This window comes from Rhinoderma darwinii, chromosome 7, assembly GCF_050947455.1.
Source record: "Rhinoderma darwinii isolate aRhiDar2 chromosome 7, aRhiDar2.hap1, whole genome shotgun sequence".
Classification (NCBI taxonomy): Eukaryota; Metazoa; Chordata; class Amphibia; order Anura; family Rhinodermatidae; genus Rhinoderma; species Rhinoderma darwinii.
The window spans coordinates 17,357,619-17,377,818 of record NC_134693.1 but is presented as its reverse complement, the minus strand read 5'-3'; the positions used below and the strand labels follow the sequence as shown (position 1 = coordinate 17,377,818).

The 20,200-nt window shown below is 43.7% G+C and overlaps 1 protein-coding gene across 1 annotated transcript in view; it reads right to left on the bottom strand.

The window, feature by feature from the left end:
• The window catches only part of ST6GALNAC5 (ST6 N-acetylgalactosaminide alpha-2,6-sialyltransferase 5), a 110,772-nt gene that overhangs the window by 11,466 nt on the left and 79,106 nt on the right, over positions 1–20,200 (bottom strand). The window contains exon 4 of the mRNA XM_075832112.1: positions 15,894–16,001. Within this exon, the coding sequence (XP_075688227.1) occupies positions 15,894–16,001 (108 nt within the window). The remainder of the gene's footprint in view (positions 1–15,893; positions 16,002–20,200) is intronic.

Below are 20,200 nucleotides of genomic sequence, written 5' to 3'. Positions count from 1 at the left end.
TCATAAAGTTTGAAAATAATAGTAAAAAAATAAGCTTTTTTACGTTTCAGCTATTTTTTTGGGTAATAACATAGTTTTACCCTAAAATAGACCTTTTATTTGTGATCGTCATTGTCTACCGTAAATTTCTATATATTACATGTCTATATTAGGGTAATTGGGTCAGCGCTAGCGTTACAACAATGATTGACAGGGGGAACGGTATTTTTTTGGGGGTGGGTATTTTATGTGTATTTATTATTTCATTTTTTTTTGCACTTTACTATTTTTTTTATTATTATTGTCTGTCCCTCAAAGGTCAAAAAAGACCTTTGGGGAACATTATATATTTTTTTTCTTTTTTTTTTACACCATCTTTTCCACTGTAACTGGATGCACAGCAGCCCCAGTTACAGGGGAAATCAGCCCTCTCATAGTGACGATTGTCACTAATAGGGCTGTGCTGGGTCTGATTAGACCCAGCAGCAGTTTGCCACTAACGGTACCCGGTGATCATGTGACCAGTCACATGATCACCGGGAGGAATAGAGACAGCGCCGCTGCTGCTGTCTCTATTCCTATACACAGCGTTCATTGAACGCTGTGTAAAAAGACATCGGAGAAGACAGAAGCAGCGAAAGCTGCTTCTATCTTCTCCTCCGGGTCCCCGGCAGTCACTGACAGCCGGAGACCCGACATTCCCGCAGGTGCCGTCCCTCTTCACTTTTTTCACTGTGAACACGCATAGGCGCGCTCACAGTGAAAAAAAGCTGCATAGGCTGGGCGGGCACCCGCAGAAACGACACGTCTCCAGTGACGTGTCGTGTCCCATTCGAGGTCTCGCTGGGGCGAGACCATGTGATCGGGACACGACACGACAGTGGAGGAGGAAGAAAACGTGACGTCAGAAGACAGGTGATCGGAAGAAAAGAGCTGCCAGAACGGAGAACAGAAGCAAGATTGCACAGGTAAGTATATTAGGGCATATTTAATGTGTGTATTGTGTGTTTAACTTTTAAATAAAAATTTATCTCGGACAACCCCTTTAAGCACCAGACCACCAGCTCCACACCACCCAGCAGAGTTTCCTTTTAGGCAAGGGCACACATCAGGATTTGAACCAGGGTCTGCACAGAAGACACTCACTGTTTAGGGTACAACTTAAGCACCACCAGCTCAGGCTGATCTCTGTGCTTTCGTATTGTCCCCCTAAGACCAAATGTAAACGTTACTTCCAGCAGGAATAAGAACATGACATCTGGAAGAATTTGTTGCCAACAGTTGAAAGCAGAGGTAGTGCACTGGTAAAGATCTCTGCTAATAAATTCGATGCGTGAGGACCATGTGAGTTCTATCTCCAGGATCTCCAGCCTTAAAAGCAGTTAACCTCCAAGCCACTGTGCGGTCATGTCCCAATGTGATACAAGGTTTTTCTTGTTGAAGGTCCGATTACTCGTTTTTAAAAGAGGTGAAAAATGCATCCTTGTAAAGCTGCTGTGCAGCTAGCTCACAGCTTGCATGATCCAAGTTGAGCACGGGAATCACTTCTGTACAATGTGGGCTCTAACCCCCATGTTGTCCTCCTGGCGACCTTGGGCTGCTCCCTCTTTCCCAAGGTGCCACCTATAGAGGTATGGATTATGACACCTGTTTGAGTGATGAGTATATTGCTGAAATCTGTAATAATCTACTATATAAATACAGCTGTCTCAAAAGAGACAGCTGCATAATTAACTTTCTTATGCAGCAACAATCTCCACCGGATAGGTCATCAGTACATGATCTGTGGGGGTCCAACCCCTTGACCCCGCACAGATCAGCTGGTCTAGTGCCTCCATGCATAAATACAGCACATACACAGCACCAGAACCAAGCTCGGTTATATATATATATATATATATATATATATATATATATATATATATATATATATATATATATATATATATATATATAGAGGCCCAGAACCAAGCTCAGTATATGTGCACGCACGCCACCAGAACCAAGCTCAGCATATAAATACGGCACCACAACAAAGCTCAGTACATATATACAGCACCAGAACAAAGCTCACTACATAAATACAGCACCAGAACAAAGCTCAGTACATATATACACAGCGCCACAACAAAGCTCAGTACATAAATACAAAGCTCTGTACATATATACAGCATCAGAACCAAGCCCTGTACATATATACTCACCATAACCAAGCTCAGTACATAAATACAGCACCAAAACCAAGCTCAACACTGTATTTATGTACTGAGCTTTGTTCTGGTACTGTATATATGTACTGAGCCTGGTTCTGGTGAGTATATATGTACTGAGCTTGGTTCTGGTGTATATATGCATTGAGCTGGTTTCTGATGCTGTATATTTGTACTGAGCTTCGTTCTGGAGCTATATATATGTACTGCGCTTGGTTCTGGAGCTGTATATATGTACTGAGCTTGGTTCTGGAGCTGTATATATGTACTGAGCTTGGTTCTTGTGCTGTATATATGTACTGAGCTTGGTGCTTGTGTATATATGTACTGAGTTTTGTTCTGGTGCTGTATATAAGTACTGAGCTTGGTTCTGGTGCTGTATATAAGTACTGAGCTTTGTTCTGGTGCTGTATTTATGTAATGAGCTGGGTTCTGGAGCTATATATATGTACTGAGCTTGGTTCTGGAGCTATATATATGTACTGAGCCTTGTTCTGGTGAGTATATATGTACTGAGCTTGGTTCTGGTGTATATATGTACTGAGCTTGGTTCTTGTGCTGTATATATGTACTGATCTTGGTTCTGGAATTGCATACATGTTATGAGCTTCTCTTTGGTGGTGTTATATATATATATACATATATATATATATATATATATATTGAGCTTGGTTGTTATGTACTGAGCTTGGTTCTGGAGTTATATACACCATATCTACAGCATCAGAACTAAGCTCAATACATAAATACAGCACAAGCACAAATGCAGCTCAGTACAGAGATCATTTGCAAATTCAGTTTAACCCCTGTCATATAAGTTTGTACAGCATAAAACTACAGCTCCCAGTATAGCCAGAATGATGGTAAGGATATGCTGGGAGTTGTTTTTTCACAAAAAAAAGAACGATAGTACTGATCAGTAACCGGGAGAATAAACATTTACATTTAGTGACTCACCGGTCATGACTTCTCAGATTGGAGTCGTTCTTTTTCTCTTTTCTTGGGTCCTCTATGATGACTTCTCCCAGCCACGACCCATTTCTGCAGTTTGCCCCTCAAATAAAGTTGTCAGGTTCCTGCACTCTATGCTCCTAAACATAATAGTACTATACACTGTGATCCTGAATATAATAACCATATACTGTGCCCCTGAATATAATAGTACTATACACTGTACTCCTAAATATAATAGTACTATACACTGTGCTCCTGAATATAATAGTACTATACACTGTACTCCTGAATATAATAGTACTATACACTGTGCTCCTAAACATAATAGTACTATACACTGTGCTCCTGAATATAATAGTACTATACACTGTACTCCTGAATATAACAGTACTATACACTGTGCTCCTGAATATAATAGTACTATACCCTGTGCTCCTGAATATAATAGTACTATACACTGTACTCCTGAATATAACAGTACTATACCCTGTGCTCCTGAATATAATAGTATTATACACTGTGCTCCTGAATATAATAGTATTATACACTGTGCTCCTGAATATAATAGTATTATACACTGTGCTCCTGAATATAATAGTATTATACACTGTGCTCCTGAATATAATAGTATTATACACTGTGCTCCTGAATATAATAGTACTATATACTGTACTCCTGAATATAATAGTACTATACACTGTACCCCTGAATATAATAGTACTATACACTGTACTCCTGAATATAATAGTACTATACACTGTACCCCTGAATATAATAGTACTATACCCTGTGCTCCTGAATATAATAGTATTATACACTGTACTCCTGAATATAATAGTACTATACACTGTACCCCTGAATATAATAGTACTATACACTGTACCCCTGAATATAATAGTACTATACACTGTACTCCTGAATATAATAGTACTATACACTGTGCCCCTGAATATAATAGTACTATACACTGTGCTCCTGAATATAATAGTACTATACACTGTGCTCCTGAATATAATAGTACTACACACTGTGCTCCTGAATATAATAGTACTATACACTGTGCTCCTGAATATAATAGTACTATACACTGTACTCCTGAATATAATAGTATTATACACTGTGCTCCTGAATATAATAGTACTATACACTGTGCTCCTGAATATAATAGTACTATACACTGTAATCCTGAATATAATAGTACTATACACTGTACTCCTGAATATAATAGTACTATACACTGTACTCCTGAATATAATAGTACTATACACTGTACTCCTGAATATAATAGTACTATACACTGTGCTCCTGAATATAACAGTACTATACCCTGTGCTCCTGAATATAATAGTATTATACACTGTGCTCCTGAATATAATAGTACTATATACTGTACTCCTGAATATAATAGTACTATACACTGTACCCCTGAATATAATAGTACTATACACTGTACTCCTGAATATAATAGTACTATACACTGTACCCCTGAATATAATAGTACTATACCCTGTGCTCCTGAATATAATAGTATTATACACTGTACTCCTGAATATAATAGTACTATACACTGTACCCCTGAATATAATAGTACTATACACTGTACCCCTGAATATAATAGTACTATACACTGTACTCCTGAATATAATAGTACTATACACTGTGCCCCTGAATATAATAGTACTATACACTGTGCTCCTGAATATAATAGTACTATACACTGTGCTCCTGAATATAATAGTACTACACACTGTGCTCCTGAATATAATAGTACTATACACTGTGCTCCTGAATATAATAGTACTATACACTGTACTCCTGAATATAATAGTATTATACACTGTGCTCCTGAATATAATAGTACTATACACTGTGCTCCTGAATATAATAGTACTATACACTGTAATCCTGAATATAATAGTACTATACACTGTACTCCTGAATATAATAGTACTATACACTGTACTCCTGAATATAATAGTACTATACACTGTACTCCTGAATATATTAGTACTATACACGGTGTCCATGAATAAAATTGTGTCAAACACTGTAAAGTAATGCACCACACACAGGGACTTTTACACCTGCCAATATTCAACCGATGCAGAGAGCGCCGATCAGCGATACATCGTTGATAGGCACTCGTTTGCTTCTGTCACACAGAGCTATGGATGGGGACGAGCTGTCGTTACTCCGATCGCTCGTCCCCATACATTATTATCATGTCTGCAGCGCGTCTCCCTGTTTACACAAGATGTGCTGCCGACAACGATAATATTTAACTTTTTTAAGACGATACGACTAGCAGATTATTGAGCATTTGCTCGTTCATCTGCTGATCGCTGCCCTGTTTATACGGGGCAATTATTGGCAACGATAGTTGCCCAGTGTAAAACCCCCTATAGTGTCTCTCATAGAGCCCCCTGTCGATAGTGCTCCCCATGGTGTCCTCTGTAGATAGTAGCGTTCCCTGTAGTTAGTGTCCCCTATATCGTCCTCCCCTGTAGTTTGTGCCCCTATACAGTCCTTCCCTGTAGTTTGTGCCCCTATATAGTGCTCTCCTGTAGTTATTCTCCTCTATATAGTCCTCCCCTGTAGTTATTGTCCGCTATATGGTCCTCCCCTGTAGTTTGTGCCACCTATATAGTCCTCCCCTGTAGTTTGTGCCCCCAAACAGTCCTCCCCTGCAAATATTGTCCCCTATATAGTCCTCCCCTGTAGTTAGTGCCCCTATATAGTGCTCTCCTGTAGTTATTGTCCCCTATATAGTCCTCCCCTGTAGTTGGTGCTCCCATATAGTCCTCCCCTGTAGTTATTGTCCCCTATATGGTCCTCCCCTGTAGTTGGTGCCCCCATACAGTCCTCCCCTGCAGTTATTGTCCCCTATATAGTCCTCCTCTGTAGTTATTGTCCCCTATATAGTCCTCCCCTGTAGTTTGTGCCCCTATATAGTCCTACCCTGTAGCTATTGTCCCGTATATAGTACTCCGCTGTAGTTATTGTCCCCTATAGTTAAGGCCCCCAACACTGCCCACAATAAAAGGAAAAGTACATTATATTTGTTAGGGATCTGCCAGGTACTACGTCTAGGTATACTCCTGGGATTAATCAATCCACACCTGAGGCCAGACCTGTTCGACTGACACCATCTCCCACCAACCAGGGTGGCAGGCTCAGGAGTGGGAGAGCCTATCGCGGCCTGGTCAGTCTGAGTTAGCTCCGCCCCCTGTCCTTTATTACCTGCTGTGTTCTCCTCCTCAGTGCTTGTAATTCTTTTGGATTCCTGGCCCCACTGCTGCTTGCTCCAGCCTGCTCCTGCCGTGCTTCTGCCTTGCTGCTGTTCTGCTTAACCCGCTTTGCTATGCCTCCGGCTTGCTTCCTCCTCCGTGCTCACTTGGGTATACTCCACTTCATCCTGGTCTTGACTACTCATTCACCGCTCAGTTTCCTCGGCGTTCCGTGGGCTACTGTCCCTTCCCTTGCGTGTTCCCTGTTTGTTCTCCCGTGCACTTAGACAGCGTAGGGACCGCCGCCCAGTTGTACCCCGTCGCCTAGGGCGGGTCGTTGCAAGTAGGCAGGGACAGGGCGGTGGGTAGATTAGGGCTCACTTTCCCTTCCTCCTTCCTGCCATTACATAATTACAAGCCCCTTACCTAGTCTACTATTTCCCCTACGCTGACGCTATCATGGACCCCCTTGAGACCCTGACCCAGCAGATGCAGGGCCTCTCCCTACAGGTCCAGGCCCTGGCTCAGAGGGTCAACCAGGATGACGCTGCCGTAGTAGTTCCCCTCACCTCACCTCTAGAACCCGACCTCAAGTTACCTGACCGGTTCTCAGGGGACCGTAAGACGTTTCTCTCCTTCCGGGAGAGTTGCAGACTGTATTTCCGCCTTAAACCCCACTCCTCAGGTTCCGAGAACCAGCGGGTGGGTATCATCATATCCCGACTCCAGGAAGGGCCCCAAGAGTGGGCCTTCTCCTTGGCTCCTGACGCCCCTGAACTTTCCTCTGTTGATCGCTTTTTCTCTGCCCTCGGACTCATTTACGACGAGACTGACAGGACTGCTTTAGCCGAGAGTCAGCTGGTGACCTTACGTCAGGGTAGGAGACCGGTTGAGGAGTACTGTTCTGATTTTAGAAAGTGGTGCGTAGCTTCTCGGTGGAACGATCCGGCCCTAAGGTGCCAGTTTAGGTTAGGATTATCTGACGCCCTGAAGGATCTGCTGGTTAGCTACCCCTCTTCTGACTCCCTTGACCAGGTTATGGCCCTAGCAGTACGACTTGACCGACGTCTCAGGGAACGTCAGCTTGAACGCTTCAATGTGCTCCCCTCTGACTTTTCTGCGATCCCCCCCGAGGTCCCGTCTCCTCGCCCCTCCACGGAGGACTCGGAGGTACCTATGCAACTCGGGGCCTCCATGTCCCCTCGACAACGTAGGTAGTTTCGCAGAATGAATGGTCTCTGCTTCTACTGTGGGGACGACAAGCATCTTCTGAACACCTGTCCCAGGCGCAAGAATAAAAAGCCGGAAAACTTCTGCGCCTAAGTGATCATCGGGGAGGTCACTTGGGCGCACAGGTATTTCCCGTTAATGTGAAACGCAATAAAATTTTGCTTCCCTTTCAGGTCTCGTTTGCTGGCCGGTCAGCCACTGGCAGTGCCTTCGTGGATTCTGGCTCATCTGCTAATATCATGTCTGTGGAATTTGCTATGTCTCTAAAAATGCCTTTTATTGATTTACCTTATCCTATCCCTGTAGTGGGTATCGACTCAACTCCCCTTGCTAATGGTTATTTTACTCAGCATACTCCTGTTTTTGAACTCCTGGTTGGCTCCATGCATTTGGAGCAGTGCTCTGTACTGGTGATGCAGGGATTATCGTCTGATCTGGTATTAGGTCTTCCCTGGTTGCAGTTGCATAATCCCACGTTTGAATGGAATACTGGGGATCTCACCAAATGGGGTAGTGAATGTCTTATGTCATGTCTTTCTGTTAACTCTATTTCTCCCCGGGAGGAGGTAAACACGCTTCCTGAGTTTGTTCAGGACTTCGCCGATGTGTTTTCTAAGGAGGCCTCCGAGGTGTTGCCCCCCCATAGAGATTACGATTGCGCCATCGATTTGGTGCCTGGTGCCAAGCTTCCTAAGGGTAGGATATTTAATCTTTCATGTCCTGACCGTGAAGCTATGAGGGTGTATATCCAAGAATGCCTGGCCAAGGGTTTCATTCGCCCCTCGACTTCTCCTGTAGGTGCTGGCTTCTTCTTTGTGGGGAAGAAGGATGGTGGTCTTAGGCCGTGCATTGATTATCGTAACCTGAATAAGGTCACCGTAAGGAACCAGTACCCACTTCCTTTGATTCCGGATCTTTTTAATCAGGTTCAGGGAGCCCAATGGTTTTCTAAGTTCGATCTACGGGGGGCATATAACCTTATCCGCATCAAAGAGGGGGATGAGTGGAAAACTGCGTTCAACACACCCGAGGGTCATTTCGAATACCTGGTCATGCCCTTTGGGTTGTGTAATGCCCCTGCTGTCTTCCAGAATTTTATTAATGAAATCCTGAGAGATTACCTGGGTAATTTTCTTGTTGTGTACCTTGATGACATACTGGTGTTTTCCAAGGACTGGTCCTCCCACGTGGAGCATGTCAGGAAGGTGCTCCAGGTCCTTCGGGAGAATAATCTGTTTGCTAAGACTGAAAAATGTGTCTTTGGGGTACAGGAGATACCATTTTTAGGGCAAATCCTCACTCCTCATGAATTCCGCATGGACCCTGCCAAGGTTCAGGCTGTGGCGGAATGGGTCCAACCTGCCTCCCTTAAGGCGTTACAGTGTTTTTTAGGGTTCGCCAACTATTACAGGAGATTTATTGCCAACTTCTCGGTCGTCGCTAAGCCTCTTACGGACCTTACTCGCAAGGGTGCTGATGTCCTCCATTGGCCCCCCGAGGCCGTCCAGGCCTTTGAGACCCTCAAGAAGTGCTTTATCTCGGCCCCCGTGCTGATTCAGCCCAACCAAGAGGAGCCATTTATTGTGGAGGTTGACGCATCCGAGGTGGGAGTGGGGGCCGTCTTGTCCCAGGGTACCAGCTCCCTCACCCATCTCCGCCCCTGTGCTTACTTCTCTAGGAAGTTTTCGCCCACGGAGAGTAACTATGATATTGGCAACCGCGAACTTCTAGCCATTAAATGGGCTTTTGAAGAGTGGCGGCACTTCCTGGAGGGGGCCAGACACCAGGTAACGGTCCTTACGGATCACAAGAATCTGGTTTTCCTAGAATCGGCCCGGAGGCTTAATCCTAGACAAGCTCGGTGGGCACTATTCTTTACCAGATTTAATTTCTTGGTTACCTATAGGGCTGGGTCCAAGAATATTAAGGCTGATGCCCTGTCACGTAGTTTCATGGCCAATCCTCCTTCCTAGAAGGATCCTGCTTGTATTTTACCCCCTGGTATAATCATTTCTGCCACGGATTCTGATTTAGCTTCTGATATCGCGGCTGATCAGGGTGCAGCTCCCGGGAACGTCCCTGGGGACAAACTGTTTGTTCCCCTGCAATACCGGCTAAGGGTACTCAGGGAAAACCATGACTCCGCTCTATCTGGTCATCCTGGCATCTTGGGCACCAAACACCTCATTACCAGAAACTATTGGTGGCCTGGGTTGCCTAAAGACGTTAGGGCTTACGTCGCCGCTTGTGAGGTTTGCGCTAGGTCCAAAACCCCTAGGTCCCGACCTGCGGGCCTACTACGTTCCTTGCCCATTCCCCAGAGACCTTGGACCCATATCTCCATGGATTTTATCACCGATTTGCCTCCATCTCAGGGCAAGTCGGTGGTGTGGGTGGTAGTAGACCGCTTCAGCAAGATGTGCCACTTTGTGCCCCTTAAGAAGCTACCTAACGCCAAGACGTTAGCTTCTTTGTTTGTGAAACACATCCTGCGTCTCCATGGGGCCCCAGTCAATATCGTTTCTGACAGAGGGGTACAGTTTGTTTCCTTATTTTGGAGAGCCTTTTGTAAAAAGTTGGAGATTGATCTGTCCTTCTCCTCCGCCTTCCATCCCGAAACTAATGGCCAAAACGGAGAGGACTAACCAGTCCCTGGAACAATATTTAAGGTGTTTCATCTCTGACTGTCAATTCGATTGGGTCTCATTCCTTCCCCTTGCTGAATTTTCCCTCAACAACCGGGTCAGTAACTCGTCAGGGGTCTCCCCGTTTTTCTGTAATTTCGGGTTTAACCCAAGGTTCTCCTCCGTTTCCCCTGGTTGTTCCAATAATCCTGAGGTAGAGGATGTTCATCGGGAACTGTGCACTGTCTGGGCCCAGGTGCAGAAGAACCTAGAGGCGTCCCAGAGCGCACAAAAGATTCAGGCGGATAGTAGACGTTCTGCTAACCCCCGGTTTGTCGTCGGGGATTTGGTCTGGTTGTCGTCCAGGAACTTGCGCCTTAAGGTCCCGTCCAGGAAGTTTGCTCCCCGATTTATTGGGCCTTATAAGATCATTGAAGTCCTCAACCCTGTATCCTTCCGTCTGGAGCTGCCCCCATCCTTTCACATACATGACGTCTTCCATGCCTCCCTCCTTAAACGCTGCTCCCCGTCCTGGTCCCCCTCGAGGAAACCTCCTGTTCCCGTTCTCACCCCTGAGGGGGTGGAATTCGAGGTGGCCAAGATTATGGACAGTAGGATGGTCCAGGGCTCCCTCCAGTACCTGGTCCATTGGAGAGGGTACGGGCCGGAGGAGAGGACTTGGGTACCTGCCCGTGATATTCACGCTGGGGTATTGATCAGGAGGTTCCACCTTCTCTTCCCTACTAAACCGGGTCCTCTTAGTAAGGGTCCGGTGGCCCCTCATAAAAGGGGGAGTACTGTTAGGGATCTGCCAGGTACTACGTCTAGGTATACTCCTGGGATTAATCAATCCACACCTGAGGCCAGACCTGTTCGACTGACACCATCTCCCACCAACCAGGGTGGCAGGCTCAGGAGTGGGAGAGCCTATCGCGGCCTGGTCAGTCTGAGTTAGCTCCGCCCCCTGTCCTTTATTACCTGCTGTGTTCTCCTCCTCAGTGCTTGTAATTCTTTTGGATTCCTGGCCCCACTGCTGCTTGCTCCAGCCTGCTCCTGCCGTGCTTCTGCCTTGCTGCTGTTCTGCTTAACCCGCTTTGCTTTGCCTCCGGCTTGCTTCCTCCTCCGTGCTCACTTGGGTATACTCCACTTCATCCTGGTCCTGACTACTCATTCACCGATCCGTTTCCTCGGCGTTCCGTGGGCTACTGTCCCTTCCCTTGCGTGTTCCCTGTTTGTTCTCCCGTGCACTTAGACAGCGTAGGGACCGCCGCCCAGTTGTACCCCGTCGCCTAGGGCGGGTCGTTGCAAGTAGGCAGGGACAGGGCGGTGGGTAGATTAGGGCTCACTTTCCCTTCCTCCTTCCTGCCATTACAATATTCTTACCTGTCCCGTTGCTGCACCATCCTCCAGCGACGTCAGTCCTCCTCCAGCGGAACGACGCAGCGGTGCGACTACGTCATCGCGCCGACTGCATCATTACTAAAGCGCCGAATTGCGAGGCCAGGGCAGTGCTAGTGAACTCATTTGTATCTGCGTCCTAAGGACGCAAATACAATTGAGTGCAGGGGACCGGTTCCGGCTTCCCACTTCATCCGATTCTGCAAACCGGCTATCATTTTAACAACCGGTTCGGGGGAACCGAGGTGAACTGGCCGGATCCCACCCCTGGATAAGCCCTATAAAAAAAACAAGACAATAGTATAGGCTGCCATTTTGTGATGCCCAGTAGGGTTGTCACTTCACTTGCTGAACACAGGAGTGAGCGGGGAAGGGCCTCTCCTAGTTCAGTGCATTGTGCTACTGTATCAGAACTCTATCAGTACCTATGTACAATTTGGGAGACTTCTCTTTTAGTTACCCTTAAAAGGAAAACTAAATTTTTGCACGACAATTTAAATCTCCATAAAATGCTTAAAATGTTGAGGACCTTTTTCAATATATTACTTATTTTAAATCACATGACAAGAGGAGAAAATTCTGACTGTTTCCTGTACCCAGAGAGCAGTGTATCATGGGAGCTCAGATGACTGTTAAATTGTTAGGTCATGTGTCTGACAGCAGGGTGGATCTACAGCTGTCTGTTTCCAAGGGCAACCCTCAGAATTTTGAAAGCAGCTATGTATATTACCAGATAAAACAGTTACAAAAAGGGACTAACATTTTTATTTAAAGTTCAGTCTTTAAAATGTTAAACACATTATTAAATCTTTGGCTTTGTTCACACAATTGAATTTTCACACGGATTCTGATGCATTTTCTACGTCAAATTTAGCATGAATTCCGTCGGTAACAACAAGGCTGCCATTTCAATGGTAAATTGCCTCGTTGTTAAGACAGGGCAGAATTTTCAACGGATGGAACAGCAAACCGCCTTGCTGAAAAAAAAGACATGTCGCTTCTGGACGTGGTTTCCAGGGCATATTCCGCCACAAAAACAGCATTGGAAGCCACAAGCATATTATTCACATTGAATGTGGAGAACACTTCCAAAGTGCCAAACCGACGCAGAAATCCCTGAGTCCGCCTTGGATTTCTGAAACTGAGTTCCTGTAGAAAACACGTCAGATATTTCCACAGGAAAAATCCATTGTGTGAACAATGCCTGATATTTTATTCTAATCTATAGGTTTCCTGTACTTTATAAACTGGGCCCGTCCTAGACAAAAGTTCAATAACATCTTCTGTCCAGGCCATTAAGATGTATTGTTGGATATATTACATTTTCATCTCTCCCCTAGCCGGTCGTCCACTGGTTCATTGACTTCATAACATTACTTCCAATACCTTTGAGACGTCCTTCGTGTGAATAGATAAGATATCCACTTAGTTCCATGGCAGTGATTATACTCAATCGGTTCTCTCCTAATTAATACTTATGGTTGTCAACCATTAAAGTGTTCTAATCCTGGCGAGGCGGCATCCTAAATAAGGATTAATACAGAGATCATGATGGCTCTGAACACGGACGGACAGTGATCACCCGCCTTCAGTCGATGGGAAACCAATCTCTGTTAACTCATAGTGCATGTTATGTAGGAAATGGAAGGTTGTATTCAGCCCCTGGTATCTCACTGTAGAGTGTAATAAGTAATATATTGATTGAGTCCTTTTTGATAAATGTCATTTCACGCCCACAGTCTCTGTTCTGCTTTAGGGGAGGCAAATTATTGTATAAAATGAAAAAATGAGGAAAGTTAAAGGCGTGGAAAAAGGCCAAGAGGTAAAATTATTTTTGAAGTTCGTGGTTTTCTATTGTGGCAACCAAAATCCATCGTCGTCCTTGCTTTGGTCAAGGTCATTTATGAATATACTAAAGGATTTGACGCAAAGAGCTAAAATTTACTGTGTTTCTGTATTGGAGCTGTCATAAGAAAAAAATACATGGCAATATTTTTTTTACTATAAAGGATCTTTACAGATATAGCAGGTATCAGCTTGGCAGTTGTCACCAGGCCAGTCTTGCTTTATGCAGCACCAGATGGCAGTGTACAGTGTTAGCGCGTGCCATCTAGCTGCAGGTATCATTGTAATTCACATAATTGTTATATCTGTATAAAGAATAGTAAAAATGGACCAGCAAGCATGAGCTTTCCCCCAACATGATCTTCCTATTACTTCCATTGTGTTTTTTATAACAATTACCTCCACATTTATTTTCTTATATTTCTAGAATTTGAATATTCTCAGGTGGATTCTTCCTTATGCTCAGGTGGGATTTTTGTTTTTAGCCCAAATGGCCTTCCTGCTGCCTACTTTTGGCAGAACCAGGGTTAGCAACCTTTGACCCATGTGACCTGGTTGTTGAGGCAGAATTTATCCTCTGCCCAGGAGCAGGTAGGTCATTGGATTTGCAAAATCACGTGACCTACCCGTTTGTGTATTTTAGAAGTAATGACCTTATTTTAGTAAGGAAGTTATTTATATATTATTGAGTTGAAACTATTTCATCCAATATTTAATAAAGATTGCCGTGGCCAACTACCTTCCACAGTCCTGTATTCTCACCTCCTAATTATTCAAGTTTAGAGTAAAGTTTCAATTGTGGTTAATGTTATTTATAATCTCATGTACATTACAATATTCAGAGGTCTAAAATTCATTTTAGTTTCTTTGTGGTCTTATTTTTACTCCCTGCACTAACAAAAATACTTTTATGGCTTTATATACTGCAGGCTAGGACAACCTACCCTGCACTAATGAGCACACATAAGGAAGGATGAGACTCCTCTCTAGGCAAAGGTCTCAAAATATAAATTCATAGAGGGCAGTGACTCAAATGGCCACCAAATGGTAATCCCTTTTTCTTTTAAGAGTCTTTTTTGAAACCAGTAAATTCTTTATAACTTTAATATTATAAATGTATTGTAATTGCAAGAACTTGAAACAGTGGTGCACAGCATTTCATAAGATGCTAATCGGCCACTCTACCAGTACTCTCAAAGTCGAGTAATATAACCAGGATGGGCACACTATGTCCCAGGAACCATGAAATGCGGTCTATGGGGATCTTTCAAACAATTCTTGAGTCCCCCACCCCATATATTCAAGATTCCAAGTCAAGAGTCAAAGATTCCTGGCACTGTCTCAGAACACCACTGATAGGTCAATCATACAAAGCTTCTGTCCAATGGGATTCTCCAAAACGTATCGATGTTGCACAGGGTGCCTGCTGATTGGCTGTTGTAATGTAACTTTCTCGGAGTGGAGAGCAGTGCTGGACTGTAAAGGCGTCAAGTGTGTTTTATTATAGGGGCGCCATGCCAGTCGCATTTCAATGGGCACTTTTGTGAGTAATTTTATGTGATGGGTACAATGGTATGGGCAATTCCGTATGAATATACTATGCTGCCCCTGCTGTTTGGTCTACATTTCTGTATGGGTACTACAATGTAGAATATGTGGTACCACTGTGTAAGTACTACAGTATGTGGCCCTATTGTGGAGACAGTCCTCTATGAGTACTATGTGGCAATATTGTGGAGACAGTCCTCTGTGAGTACTATGGGGCTCTATTGTGGAGACAGTCCTCTGTGAGTACTATAGGGCCTTATTGTGGAGACAGTCCTCTGTGAGTACTATGGGGCTCTATTGTGGAGACAGTCCTCTGTGAGTACTATGGGGCCCTATTGTGGAGACAGTCCTCTGTGAGTACTATAGGGCTCTATTGTGGATACAGTCCTCTGTGAGTAGTATAGGGCCTTATTGTGGAGACAGTCCTTTGTAAGTAACATGGGGCTCTACTGTGGAGAAAGTCCTCTGTGAGTACTATGGGGCCCTATTGTGGAGACAGTCCTCTGTGAGTACTATAATATAGAAAAATTTTGAAGACTCAATGGCAACACTTGGTTTGGGTACTCAGAGAATACAATATTGTCTCGAGATTACAACTAGGTTGGTTTTGGGGACCTATGCTTCTTGATTGAGGCTCCTGAATGGACCATTATTGTGGCTGCCAAGAGTCAGCGGGACAGCCACTGCTTTAATATAATGTAAAACTGATAAATATAGGGTATGAGTCCTGCAGAGAGATTTTGGCATTCCAGTTGGCCTGACAATACCGAGCATAAGGAATGCCAAATTCATATGAATGCAAATAATATATCCGTGATCACTGGTTGTAAATGAAGGTTATGACGTGGGCGAAATGACTGCTACGACTGGAGATTTACCTGCAGAAATCTGGTGGAACCATCCCATACACATTGATTGTATCACAGAGTTCTAGTGCAATTGACATGGTGAACCATCCCGTACTGAGCCAAGTGTTGGAAACCTTCCTGTAAGAAGAAGACGCAGTTCTATTAGTATAAAAATGGATGCATAAACAATAAAAAACAATAACATTATTATAATAGAAGCAATATCAACTCTCATCACTGCTATAGAGTGGACTTGTGACATAAGACTCGTTCAGAACTTGGCAGTAAAAACACGCTGCTCATTGGCAAGTACCACGCACTTGAGGTACTGCAGGCAGAAAAGTTATTGACTCCGAAGCCACAGCAAATCCATAATAATATTTACTAGCTGGGCGCTCTGAAGAGAAGTATCATCCACTTCTCTTCACAGCGCCCAGCTTCTGGCAGTGCAGACACAGCCATGTTCTCGAGAGATCACGCTGTGTCGTCACTCACAGGTCCTGCATCGTGTCAGACGAGCGAGGACACCGGCACCAGAGGCTACAGTTGATTCTGCAGCAGCATCAGCGTTTGCAGGTAAGTAGCTACATCGACTTACCTGCAAACGCCGATGCTGCTGCAGAATCAACTGTAGCCTCTGGTGCCGATGTGTCCTCGCTCGTCCGACACGATGCAGGACCTGTGAGTGACGACACAGCGTGATCTCTCGAGAACACGGCTGTGTCTGCACTGCCAGAAGCTGGGCGTTGTGAAGAGAAGTGGATGATACTTCTATACACAACGCCCAGCTAGTAAAAGTAGTAAAAACGCCCCGATGTACGCACATAATACACGCCCACTTGGACTTTTACTTTTAAACACACCCACTTGGACTTTTGCAAGCCTCATTTGCATAACTACAAAAATGGTCATAAATTGACCAAAAATGCTCGTTTTTGAAAAATAAAAACGTTACTGTAATCTACATTGCAGCGCCGATCTGCTGCAATAGCAGATAGGGGCTGCAAAATCTGGTGACAGAGCCTCTTTAATTTCAACGGGCACCCTGTCATGCTTCCTTCAAGTACAACCACTGACATTGGCATCTCCGTCAAGTGATCTTAGTAGCTTGACCCTTCACCCTAATCAACTTCTGGGAGGGTAACTAACTAAATAAGGTTTTGCCCAAACTGGACACGTGAGATGATGGCATTGGTGAAGTCTATGATCTCGGACCACCTCCGATTTCTAGCATTAAAGGACTTTATGGAGCTCAAACCCTGTTGGCATCAAAGGAGTCTGAACACTTTCTGTAGAGCTCTTTAATTCAGGAAATCAATGGCAGCCCGGGATCACAGACGCCTCAGGGAGCTCCTGTTGAGAATGTCTTGGTTGCAGCATGACAACCTAAAAAAATAAAAACTCTACAGTAGCCTTAATGCCCCTCGGACCACTTTTGATAGCTGTGAGTGCAGGGAAATGGTTACATGCCAATTCTTCCCTCTAATGATATTAAACGACTACCTGCAGCCTTGTCTATCCCATCGCTATCTGAATTACAGGGAAACAGAGAAAAAGACCAAGTGCAGAAGAAAAACCATGTATTAGCTAATGGTCTGAACACTATAATTACTCCGTATGAAAAGAATTTTCTTCACATTAGTAACCATATCCTCGGAAATGCCATGCGCTCTTTGGTAGATGTAGAAATGCATTTCTCTGAGATTATGCTGGGCTAGAACAAAAAGAATAATACCCAACTGTATATACTTGTAACCGGTCTGGACCTGCAGCTTTCCATAACTGCTGAGATCTCTAGTCCCACAGGCCACTGACTTCCACCATGGATAATTGTACCCCAATTGAAAATGTGCATTTCACTGTGTGAACCACAAATAGATCACGGAGGGTGTAAGTTATCCGCAGTATAGATGACGATTTTAGATCTAATATTCTGTGCTGAATAATTTCTTAAAATATCTTTATAGCGGTCACAGCTACGTTTTTCTGATAAATAGTTCAAAATCCCGTGCATAGGCATAGCGTTATATTATAAAATTCTGTCTGCCTGCAGCCACCACTAGTGGGAGCTTAGGAGCTGGAGCGCTGAGGACCCCTCAAAACCTGCAGGGGGCACTGGAGAATTTGAAGGGTAATTATATTAGAAAAGTTATTATTTTTGTTAAACTTGCCCAATTTATTTGTGCAATTAGGTGCTGCAGTCATTGGTCCAGAAAAATCTGTACACCCTTGCTCTAAATCAATAGTAACCTCTGTGTCCAGCAGGGCTTCATTTTGCACAGGACATAACTCCGAGGCATCAGTAAATTTTAATGAATCTTCTTTCTATGTTCAAACAGAATAATTCAGCCTTTAATTGGATGGGAGATTGCACTGCGCAGTGTTCCTGCCTCAGCACTCTGGAAGGTAATCTGCGTACTCAAAGCCGACATCTGTATAAAATGACTGCTGTTTAATCAATAATACGTATTAATATAGTACAAGGCAGGAAAAACAGCCAGGCACAAAATCCTGGGTTACTTTCCGGGGTGAGTTACAAACGGAAAGCAAATTTAGGCGTCTGCGGAGTGACCGCATGTAGGACTAAGCTACGCGGGCGATGTTTTGGCTACCAATCAATCATGGGCGACCAGAATGTAATTATACTCCGTGGAATTAAGGTGGATCACTGGTCTCCCACCGTGAAGATCTGCAGTATAGTATATTTCCTACAATAAGCAATTTAATAGAAAAAACAAAATGTAAAATTGAAAACCACAGGCCAACGGCAGAGGTCATTCTATGTATACTTTACGGTAGCACCTTAGTTCTCATATTACTTATTATATTGAACTTCAGAGTAAGCCACGGAGTCTTTTAGAAATGCCTAGCCCTGATTTTGTTAGATGGGTCCCTGTCGATAAGCTTTAATTTGTGATGGAACCAAGCTGGAAGTGTTCAATTTTTCTGCAGTGCCGCCACAGGTAAACGGAAGTATTACACAATGTCCATATAAATCAATGTGCTGTCCATGTGATTCCCAGTCAGGCTGTGTCCTCCAGAGAAACAGACACTCTTTGTAGCTGCTCTTCTTTCCAGCTAATACGTGAGGGTCCTGAATGGGGAAATCCCCTCTATTAACTCATAACACCCGAATAGGGTATTTGAAAATAGGTTTCCTACATAAGAAAACCCCTTCAAGTGCATACTTTAGATGCTCTCATAAAATAAATCAAAATTTTTTTCGTTTTAACAATCTTTTGACATATCATAGAGCCGACATATCACAGTGGGGGTCCACATGTGAATTATAGTTCCCATTATTTTTTGAGCTGCAATACCAGACACAGCCTATAGACAAGAGTGGCGCTGTTTTTTTTTTGTTTTTTTTAAGCTCATAAATCTGCTTGAACAGTGATTAGTAAATCTTAAAAAAATTCTCCATTGATCTTCTAAAATGCAAGTCACAGCAAACCTCTTTTCATTTTTGAACGTGGCGAATTTACCTTGGTTTCAATAGAAGTCGTATTTTTTATGCACATGCAGATAATTTCTCTTAATTTAATTTCAACCAGCGTTTACATCTAATGCCACGAACGCACTTGTACATCTATAGAACCTGCCTCTTGCAGAATCTTTTGAATTTTGTCTCATTCTCAGCTCTGTCTTTTCATGAGTATAAATATTAAAGGGAATTGATTTATTGACTACAGCGCTATGCGTTTGCATACATTGTGAGACTAAAGGGATCATAAAGACGACCAAGCGTCAATGTCAACACCAGACATCATCATAAGCCATGACATGTGTAGCTTTGGTCATTGACTGAGAAAATGTCCTCTTGATGCAGAACATTGGAATACCGTGCCACCTAAAATGCATTAGATCTCAGTAACTACCCTCTCCCTTATTTGTAGCCTTAGCGGTCTCCATTTTTTACTATCTTCACTCTGATTAATCTCACATCAGCAGAGGTCCCAAGCATAGCACTCAACCCAAACATCTGTATGATACTACCTTAAAGCATTTTAAGGTGGCATATAAATATACCACCTTAAAATCGTTCGATTTTATTTTCTTCACTGCCCTTTGTTTATAATATCAGAACTGTCCATTTTGACCATCTTCATCCTATATAGTCTCACTTTAGACCACATAAGTCTCACATACTATGTCAATATATTTTAAGGTGGAATAATAATTCACGCCACCTTAGAATGGATTTTGCTGGGATCACACAGACTTTTCAGTGTTAGCATATAGGCACTCTGCTTCGGTGTCGTAAGTCTTATAAATGGTGAGTTACTAATCCTAATCATTCAGATACAGATACATCCTATATGTTTTTCAGGTATAAG